The sequence below is a fragment of the Alligator sinensis genome, unplaced genomic scaffold (assembly GCF_000455745.1).
Source record: "Alligator sinensis unplaced genomic scaffold, ASM45574v1 scaffold1165_1, whole genome shotgun sequence".
Lineage (NCBI taxonomy): Eukaryota > Metazoa > Chordata > Crocodylia > Alligatoridae > Alligator > Alligator sinensis.
This window is the reverse complement of record NW_005842477.1, coordinates 1,121,040-1,131,341: the sequence shown is the minus strand read 5'-3', so window position 1 is coordinate 1,131,341 and position 10,302 is coordinate 1,121,040. Positions and strand designations below refer to the sequence as shown.

Here is a 10,302-nt window from a genome sequence, read left to right as displayed (position 1 = left end):
GGACCACCACAAGTCCCTTCCAGGATCCTCTTTGATCCTGTGTTTTGCCCCCCACTCCCAGGAGATGCAGCCTTCAGTCTCAGCCTAGCTCTCAAGTATAGGCTCCAAGGGGCTCCAGGCTGCAGCTCAGCTTTGCCTCCTGGCTGCATTGCCCTGTGATGGCATCAGATCTGTCCGGGCAGGAGCAGCTTTGTGATCACAGCTCCACCAACTAAGTTCACTCTCCGGGCTGTGGCTCCCTGCCACCGGTGAGTGGAAGCCTGAGCATGGTCCCATGCACTGCAAAAGGCCCCCTCACCCCAGTGCCCACCACTTCCATGTAGCTCTATGCAGATCTTCAGCCCATGCACTGGTCTCCTCTGCCCCACAGCCCATCTTGCCACTCCTGCTATCCTGTGCGGGCTCACAGCCACTCGCTGCAGGGGCTGCCCAATGCCCCATGCCCCAAGGCTGCAGGCAGGGTGGGAGCAATGCCCTGCCCTGGCCCCAGGGATTGACCAGGCCCCCTGGGCTAAGCTCCCCCCAGCCCCATTGCCCCAGGGCATGTAGCATGATCCAGCCATGCTGCAAGAGGGAGATGGGCAATAACAGCACAAGCAGGGGGTTTCAACAGCAGCTTTATTGTCTCACATCAGGCCCCTGTGGGCAGACAGGCATGGGGGCTTCTGGGCATGGGAGATTTCTGCAGCGGGGGCAGAGTCATCTGGTCCAGGGTCTCCTCCAGCCTGAGTCTGCACTCAGGGCTTTAGTCTTTCCCATGGCGGCACCGGTCTAATCCATGGTGGATGCAGTGGGTGTCATAGGCCAGTTTGGCCAAGATCTTCGTGAACTCCTCAAAGCTCAGCTTTCTGTCATTATTCATGTCAGTGTCTTTGAAGAGCATTTTGATGTACCCAGGTCTGTCCCGATCCTGGAAGTGGGAAAAACACCTGTGAATCACAGCTTCCCGTGGGAGGTCGCCTAGGATAGCATGTGCCCTCGCTCACTGGCAGCTGGCAGCTGGGGGAAGGTAGGCACCATGGGGCTGGGCATTGGTCTTCATGGCAGAGGTCAAAGGCACCTGGTTTCCTTGGGGTTGGCAACTGGGGCCTGAAACCAGAGCATAACTGGGCCCCGTCCCCTGAGAGTAAACCCCAATCTGGCCTGAACCCAGACACACGGGGAACACCCCTGCTGCCAACCTATCCCCCCACCCAGCCCACCTCTAGCTGCCACAGATGCTCTGATGAACCTGGGGGTCTTGGACTGGGCCAAAAGGGCATTTGGGTGGGAGGGAGATGCATGCAACTGTTTTTGAGATGCCAAGCAAAGATAAGTCATGTGGCCCAGGCTACATGGCACTGAGCCCCCACCCCTCTGCTATAACCCATGCACCCAGTCACTGCACCCTTGCACCCAGCCCTGCTGCCCTGCCCCAGCTGCCTGCCCCGTGCCACTCACGCAGGCTGCCAGGAAGGTGGGTGCCTGGCACTTCAGGAACTCGCTCAGGTCCTTCTGACTGAGGAAGTCATCCTTGCCCTCCCTGGCGCTGTACTGGTGGTAGAGGTTCACGATCCCTTCGAGGGCGCTTTTCAGGGTGCACCCATGGTGGTGCATGGACACTGCCGTGGAACTGTGTGTGTCCTCAGACATAGTTGGGTGCTCAGGAGACCTGGGAAGACCAGCAGGGAAAGGCACTTGAGCCTCTGGGCACCAGCCATGCCCCACGCCAGGAGCAAAGCCTGCACCCCAACCTCCCCTCCCCACACATAGGCCCATGCGGGCTCCTCCTAACTGAGCCCCTGCCCAGCCATGGTTGGAGCAAATGGCTGTTAAGCACCTGCCTGCAGTTTCACCCCAAAAGGAAAGGACTCGGTAATACTGAACATGCAGTGGTTCTCGCAGGCGCTGCATTGTACAACCCAGCCTTGCCTGGGTAATTTTAGCCTCCTCTAAGATGTGTCTCATGCTTATCCCCTCAGAGGCATTCAACCTGGCAGCTACACAATGCACCACTGCTCTGTTCTATTCCCCGCTCCTGGGGCACTAGCTGCATGGATGGTCCAGGGGTGCAAAAAGGCCTAGGGTTTGTAAGACTGCAATGCACATTACAATGATGATGTGCCAGGACCCCAGCCTCGCTGCCCCTTGCATTCCTCTGCTAATAGGAACCGTCACTTATTTGCCAAAAAAGGAACCAAAACCTCCCCGTGATTCCTCAAGAGCAAAGACCTTGTCCCACCCCCAGCCTCCGCTGCACACTCAGCTCTCTGTCCTCCAGCTACACCATGCACATGCTCAACGGGTATTAAAAAGGACATGCCAGGCACCCTTCTTTCCACTTGCAAGGCAGAGAACAAGGGTAAAAGAGCTGATTAGAAACAGACTGACCTGGGTCTGGAAAGGATTCACACAGGTGAGCAGAGGTGCTGTAATGAGCCACCAAGCCCAGCCAAGCTTTTATAGGCACCTTGGGCTCCATTTCATCAGCGATTGTGACATCCCAGGTGCATGCCACAACCTGATTCAGTCCCCCACCGGCACAGGAAATCACCAAATTAGTTCCTGATTTGCTGGAAGCGGACACTCCTCCTAGAATCACTTGATCCGCATCTCCCACGAGTTGCCAAGCAAGCCGTGATTTCCAGCTACACCCTTTCTGGGATCCCAGGACATGTTGCAGCTCTTTTAGAAACTGACATCTTGAGCACATTCCAAACCAAGTGTTGAAACCAACCCACCCACGTCTCTGGGTGTATCCAAGCAGGGAGAAGAGAGCACAGCCTCCTTGGGATGGGGGTCTTTTACTCACTGTTCCCTCAACCCCTTGCTAAAAGGGCTTGTAGTTGACTTGAGTACTTGGGTGACTCCTTTCCAGTCAGCAGTGGAAAATCTATCCGACTGCACACCGGCATCTGCTTTCATGCATTGGATTCCTCTCCCAGCTGCCCAATGCTGAGAAACTCAGGTGTGCGCTCACATATGGTATGGAAGCACACACCTGCTACCCAGTGCCCAGTGAGCTGCTGCTGGGGGCATCGGCTGAGCTGAGATCCATGCAGGATTTGGGGGGCAGGGTCTGAAAGCTTCTGAATGGGTTTTTAACCTCTTTCATTTCAAGACAAATTAAAAAACCAGCAGGCCTGCTTTTACCAAACCATCTGCAAACCGGATTACCAAACCGTGTGTGTTCTCAAATGATGCTCCAGGCAAAACTGCATGATTCTGGGGGGAAGGAGCCGTCTGCCTTTGCCATTTTCAATTAAACAGTTTCCACAGCATGGAAGTGCCTGTGTGATCTAAGACATCCACCCAAATCTCTGGCCCCAGCCAACATCCACCCACAGATTTTTACAGGTGACCAAAATCTCCCCAAGAGGGAAGAATAATTCAAATGCTTATTGTGGTGGCTGGTTCTCTGGAGACCTTTTCTATGGACCTCGCTGGTCCAAGAGGGGCTAAAGATCAGTGTTTGCTTGGCTTGTGATTCTCTTTTATTCTTCATACATGATGGTCATGCAGATTCTGGGGGATACACGACTGAGCCATGAGTTTCATCTGTGTTCCCACAACTTGGATTGGGAAAACAAAGATCTAAACCAGACAGAAACATCTCATCCAGTTCATCAGTGATTTGGCCTTTCATTGGTGAATGTTTGGTAACCTCACGCTGGTTGACTCAGTTGTTTTCTCTCCTATGTGAGTGCTCCCAAGAAGACGCTATAATAAGATATAAATGTTCATTGTAGGTTCCAGGAAGAGGGCAGGGAACAAAACCAGCCCAGGTGTAACTCAGTCCTGCTTCAGGACATTTCACTGTGCGCTGATCCCAGCACCAGGGAGCTGTTGTACCACATGGATTTGGGGCCTCCTGACTCATCCCATTGTGTCTTTGTCTTGTGCTGCAGCTGAGACAACAACGTTGGATACCTGACCCTACATCCTTGTTCCTGGGTCGGGCTTGGAAAGCAGGACCTGCCAAAACAACGCTACCCCACTTACTGCCAGTCATCCTGCCACCTTGCTGCATTTTCAGGCACAGACCCATCAGCTCCACCTCTTCTGTTGCAAGCACCTGCCCCTTTCCAAGGGCCCGATTCTCCAAACGCCAGATGCAGACTGGCATCCAGGGGTGGTAAAGGCCATCACTGCCTCTCAGAGCCATGCTCTGCACCCCAGTGCAGGGCGATCTTGTCACCAGGACTGTATGGGCCCCCCTCAAGCCTGAGTGTGAGCTATTCAGACTGTCGCTGCTTTGGGATCCCTCAAATTCCCATGTGGAACCTGGCATCATATAATGTTAGTGCTGTTCCTATTGACTTTGCCAAAGGCAGATGATGCTAAAGTTTATTGCAACTCTCTGGCCCAGTGGAAGGCAACGAGGCCTGACTGGAAGTCTCTGGTGGTTCTGACTCTCCAATCAGGAAAGGACTGGAGACAGGGGATGCTCCCACATGGGCTGTGGGAAATGATGGAAAGATGCGTCAGATGACATTAACCCTTCAGGAAACCTGGACACTCGCCCACCGCTGCACCAAGGGAGCACAGCCAGTAGCATATCCCAGTAGTGTGTTGGATGGACAAAGCAGAGGTCTATTTTGACTGTGCAGTCAGACATTTTCCATGGGAAGATCTCTCTTGGCCAACCCTCCCCAGCCCCCACTTCTCTTGCGCCTCATCCCCAGCTTCCCCTCACCGTGACAACCTTCCTTCCCAGCCCAAATTGTCCTTGTGTTTGTGCAATTTTGGGAGTAGTTGTGCTGCTTGTGAAGTGGGTTTTTAGAGAGCAAGCAGAACAGGCTGCCAGGCTCCACACATGGGATGCAGCTTTCTTGTGACCAGCTGGGGTTGATCTTCTATCCTTGCCCATGGACCTTCACAGCTCTGGGGTCCATCAGCCCCCAGTTTCCCTTGGGATGGCATCCCAGGCTCAGATGACTCTCAGAACATGAATCTCCTCAGAACAGAGAGGCTTGTTTGCAGTTAAAATTAATTACCTCTGGCAAAAAGCCTTTGTTTTCTCCTGACTTCATGCCTTCTGGAAGCCAGAGAGGACAAGCGTGTTGTGACCTGCCAATCTGTCACCCGAAGCAATCACAGATGATATGTTTATTGCACAAGCCGAATGTTAATTGCCTTTAATGAGCAAATATAATGATCCAAATTTGCACATCTACCTAACAATACCTCCTCCTCACCTCTGACACCGCTTGTTCTTTAACCACCCCATTTGAACCTGGACTAGTGCATCCCTTTTAGGGAGCTCTCAGTTCCCAATTGACAAGAGATGGGACCTTCATGGCTGGAGGAATCTTCCACGCTGGCTGGCACACCAGCAGAGACCCACCTGCTGGCTTCTCCTGCATTGGTTTGAGCCGCTTATGCAGGCACCCTGGGGTCCGCTCATACCTGGGACTCCCACCTGCTGCCACGATGAGCTTGCTGATGTACAGCCTGCCCCTCCACGGGCTCTTGGGTCCCTGAGTGTCTTTCCCTTACCAAGAACCATCACGTGGGGCGCTTATAGACTGTATAAAGGAAGCCCCATGTGCTAGGCTAGAAATGAAATCCAGGGGGAATATGAACCCTCTCTTTCTAAGGTAGGAGCCCAATGCCTGCTTTTGGGGGCCAGGATCCCCCCAGCTCCTCTCGGGGTGCAACAGCTCCACTGCCCCTGCCATGCACATGTCTGCACTGTGGGAAGGGGAAGGCAATAAGAGCACAAGCAGGGGGTGGGTTTCAACAGCAGCTTTATTGTCTCGCATCAGGCCCCTGTGGGCAGACAGGCACGGGGCCCTCTGAGCATGGGAGATTTCTGCAGGGGGGGCAGAGTCATTGGGTCCAGGGTCTCATCCAGGCCAAGGCACCACTTGAGGCTTTAGTCTTGGTCTGGCCCGCAGCGGTCATCTCCGTGGCTGATGCGGTGGGCGTCGTCGGTCAGCATGGCCAGGATCCTAGTGAACTCTTCAAAGCTCAGCACCTTGTCTCTATTTTTGTCAGTCTTGTTGAAGAGACTGTTGATGTACCCGGGTTTGTCCCGATTCTGGAAGTGGGAAAAGTGCCATGAGTCACAGCTCCCCATGGGGGGGACGCCTAGACGAGTGCGTGCCCTCCCTCGCTGGTGGCTGGTGGCTGGGGAAAGTTGGTACCGCGGAGCTGGGCAGGGCTCTGCATGGCTGAGGTCAAAGGCACCTGGTTTCCTTGGGGTTGGCAACTGGGGCCTAAAACCAGAGCATAACTCTGCCCTGTCCCTGTGAGAGCCAACCCCACCCTGGCCTGAACCCAGACACATGGGGGGCACCCCTGCTGCCAGCCTATCCCCCCACCCAGCCCACCTCCAGCTGCCACAGATGCTCTGATGAACCCGGGGGTCTTGGACTGAGCCAAAAGGGCTTTTGGTTGGGAGGAAGGTGCATGCAGCTATTCCTGAGATGCCAAGCAAAATCAAGCCGCGTGGCCCAGACTAAGTGGCACTAAGCCCCCACCCCTCTGCTATAGCCCATTATAGCAGGGCTGGCAGCACTCGAGGCATGACCCAGAGCCCTGTGGCCATGCCCCAGCCCTCTGCCCCATGCCACTCACGCAGGCTTCCAGGAAGGTGGGTGCCTCTCTGTTCAGGAACAACTTCAGCTCCTGTTGGTCGAGGGTGTCGTTCCTGTTCGCACTGCTGCTGTATCTGTGGTAAATTCTCACGATCTCTTCGAGGGCGGTCTGCAGGGTACAGTTGGGGTCACACCCAGATGCAGGCCTGGGGTCGGGCCTGGGCACGGGTATAGTCACAGGCGATTCAGACATGGCTGGATGCTCGGGAGACCTGGAAAGATGAGCAGAGAAAGGAACTAGAGCATGTGAGGCATCTGAGCCTCAAGGTACCAGCCATGTCCCAGGGAAGCTGCAAAGCAGTTCCTGGCCCACACAGTCGTCGATGAAATCGGAGAAGGCAGAGCTTGCACCCCCAACCTCCCCTCCCCATGCATAGGCCCACACGGGCCATGGCCAATGGCTATTAAGCATCTGCCTGTAGTTTTGCCCCAAGAAGAAAAGACTTGATAGCAGTAAACCTGCCACAGGTCTCGCAGGTGCTGCACTGCATAGCCCTGCCCCACCCCTGGTAATTTCAACCTCCTCTGAGACATTGTTCATGCTTATCCCCTCTGAGGCATTCGACCTGGCAGCTACACAAAGCACCACCGCTGTGCTCCATTCCCCGCTCCTGGAGCACTAGTCGCGGACGGTCCGGTGGTGGAGGGCTGGGCTTTATTCCCACTCTGCCACATACTCTCTGGCTCACCTTGGCCCCATCCCTTCATCTTCCTGGGCCTTAATCCTCTACCTGTGAAACAGAGATGAGACGCTTTTCCCTGCCTTGTTTAGTTTGGTGGTGAGCCCTTGGCGACAGCCCTGTCTTTTATTATGAGAACAGCCCGGCATCATAGGACCTGTGGGTTTTATGACTGCAATGCACATTACAATGATGATGTGCCAGGACCCCAGCCTCGCTGCCCAGCCTTGCATTCCTCTGGACAGGAACCGTCACTTATTTGCCATGAAAGGAAACAGAGCCTCCCTGTGATTCCTCAGCAGCAAAGAGCCTTTCCCACCCCCAGCCTCCACTGCACGCTCTGCTCTCTGTCCTCCAGCTCAACCATGCGCAGGCTCAACGGGTATTAAAAAGGATGTGCCGGGCACCCTTCTTTCCACCTGCAAGGCAGAGAACAAGGGTAAAAGAGCTGATTAGAAACAGACTGACCTTGGTATGGGAAGGATTCACACAGGTGAGCAGAGATGCTGTAATGAGCCACCAAGCCCAGCCTAGCTTTTATAGGCACCTTGGGCTCCATTTCATCAGCGATTGTGACACCTCAGATGCATGAAGCAACCTGATTCAGTCACTCACCGCACAAGAAATCACCAAAATAGTTCCTGATTTGCTAGTAGTGGACACTCCTCCCAGAATCGCTTGTTCTGCATCTCCTATAAGTGGGCTGTGATTTCCAGCCACACCCTTTCTGGGATCCCAGGACATGTTGTAGCTCTTTTAGAAACTGATATCTTGAGCATGTTCCAACCCAAGTGTTGAAACCAACCCACCCACGTCTCCAGGTGTATCAGAGCAGGGAGGGGAGGGCACGGTCTCCTTGGGATAGAATCACAGAATCATAGAAAATGAGGGTGGGAAGGGACCTCAGGAGGTCACATCTAATCCAACCCCCGGCTCAAAGCAGGGTCATCCCCAACTAGATCATTCCAGCCAGGATTTGTTGAGCCAGGCCTTAAAAATCTCCAAGGATGGAGATTTCACCACCTCTCTAGATAACCCATTCCAGTGCTTCGTAATATCCAACCTAAACGTCTCTTGCCGCAACTTGAGCCCGTTGCTCCTTGTTCTGTCATCTGCCACCACTGAGAACAGTTCAGCTCCATCCTCTTTGGACCCACCCTGCAGGGAGTTGAAGGCTGCTATCAGGATGGGGGTTCTTTACTCGAGTTTCTCTCAACCCCTTGGTAAAACGTCCCGTAGTTGAGCTGAGTGGTTGGATGACTCTTTCCAACCAGCAGTGTCTGTACTTGTGTGCTCAGTGTGCACCATTCACAGAGCTGATGATTTTTCCCAGGGGCACTTCCACAGTCTGCTAAAATGTCTTGAATTCTGCTTCAGCATCAGTAGAGGCCAGAGGTCCTGGGTGCATGCTCCTAGAGAACCATAGCATCATAGAGGGTTGGAAGAGACCTCAGGAGGTCACATCTAGACCAACCCCCTGCTCAAAGCAGGCCCAGCCCCAACTACATCATCCCAGCCTAGGCTTTGTCTAGCCAGGTTTCCAAAACCTCCAAGGATGGAGACTCCATCACCTCTCTGAGTAACCTGCTCCAGTGCTTCATCACTCTCCTAGTTTCATAGTTTCATAGTAGCTAGGGTCAGGAGGGACCTGAACAGATCATCTAGCCTGACCCCCTGCCACAGGCAGGAATGAATGCTGGGTTCACAAGACCCCAGACAGGTGATCGTCCAACCTCCTCTTGAATTTGCCCAAGGTAGGGGCGAGGACCACCTCCCTGGGAAGTTGGTTCCAGAGTTGGTTCCTAGTGAGAAAGTTTTTCCTAACATCCAACCTAACTTTCCCTGCAGCAGCTGGAGCCCATTGCCCCTTGTTCTGTCATCTGCCACCACTGAGAGCAGTCCAGCTCCATCCTCTCTGAAATCAAAGAATGCAAAGGAATTAATGTAGTCGTGATGGACATAGGAATGGGGCCGGAAGGCATCATCCCACCTAGCCCCTCACTGGCGCAGGCAGCTGCATGGCATAAGCCCACATCACCAGGCAGGATCTTCTCCAGCTCTATTCTAAAGTAGATTATTACTGGCTGCATCCTACGCCCAGTGAGGTCTGTTGTCCCCACTGCTCTCATGGGAAGGCAGTTCCCAAACCAGATTGCTCTAACAGCCAGGAACCTTCTCATCTCCAGCCTGAACTTCTTCCTGGCCCAGTAACCCCCTTTTGTGCTTGGGCTACCAGCTTTCTTTTGCTAATACAGCTCGTCCTTCTCCCAGGGGGTTACCCCCTTCCTCTACTTAATAGAGAGGAATTCTCTTTCTCAGCCTACCTTTGGTAGCCTAAGCAAGCTGCAGTTTTCCTGACACCTCTCCTGTGACAGGCTCTCCCTCTCATGCCCTGCAAAGAACATCCACCCTATTGCACACCAGCATCTGCTTTCATGCATTGGATTCCTCTTCCACCTGCCCAATGCTCAGAAACTCACGTGTGCACTCACATTGGGTGCAAAACGGCATGATTCAGAGGGGAAAGGAGCTGTCTGTCTTTGCAATCTTCGGTTTGACAGTTCCTACAGTTCTGTTTTTCTAGTATGGAAGTGCCTGTCTGATTTAAGACATCCACCCAAATTTCTGGCTAGAGCCAACAATCACCAACACATTTTTACAGGTGACCAAAATCTCCCCAAGAGAGAAGAATAATTCAAATGCTTATTGCAGTGGCTGGTTCTCTGAAGACCTTTTCTATGGACCTTGCTGGTCCAAGAGGAACTAAAGATCAACGTCCTGTTTGTTTGGCCTTTTGATTCTCCTTAATTCTTCATACATGATGGTGACACGTGATACTTTTGGATTAGATTTGTGGTTAAGACTGAGACTGATTGATCAGTGAGACCATTGCCATCACAACTGGAAAGCTTTATTAGGATATGTGATAACAAAAATGTATTGGTACTTATAAGGACAATGCTTGTGTAGCCTTGAGTTCAGGAAGGACAGGTCTGCTGGCTAGGCCTCTGCTCTCCTGTGGACTCTTGCCAAGTTGTTTT

The 10,302-nt window shown here is 53.2% G+C and overlaps 2 protein-coding genes across 2 annotated transcripts; both read right to left on the bottom strand.

Moving 5' to 3' along the window:
* Nucleotides 1-601: 601 nt before the first annotated feature.
* On the bottom strand, nucleotides 602-2,429 carry LOC102384368 (protein S100-A7-like). Its single transcript, XM_006030973.2, has 3 exons — nucleotides 2,371-2,429; nucleotides 1,441-1,651; nucleotides 602-910 (listed from the first exon to the last, which is right to left on the bottom strand). The coding sequence occupies exons 2-3, from the start codon at nucleotides 1,630-1,632 to the stop codon at nucleotides 746-748; spliced, it is 357 nt and encodes a 118-aa protein (XP_006031035.1). The 5' UTR covers nucleotides 1,633-1,651; nucleotides 2,371-2,429; the 3' UTR covers nucleotides 602-745.
* Nucleotides 2,430-5,712: 3,283 nt separating this feature from the next.
* On the bottom strand, nucleotides 5,713-7,823 carry LOC102384127 (protein S100-A7). Its single transcript, XM_006030972.1, has 3 exons — nucleotides 7,730-7,823; nucleotides 6,562-6,793; nucleotides 5,713-6,022 (listed from the first exon to the last, which is right to left on the bottom strand). The coding sequence occupies exons 2-3, from the start codon at nucleotides 6,772-6,774 to the stop codon at nucleotides 5,858-5,860; spliced, it is 378 nt and encodes a 125-aa protein (XP_006031034.1). The 5' UTR covers nucleotides 6,775-6,793; nucleotides 7,730-7,823; the 3' UTR covers nucleotides 5,713-5,857.
* Between the last annotated feature and the right edge of the window lie 2,479 nt (nucleotides 7,824-10,302).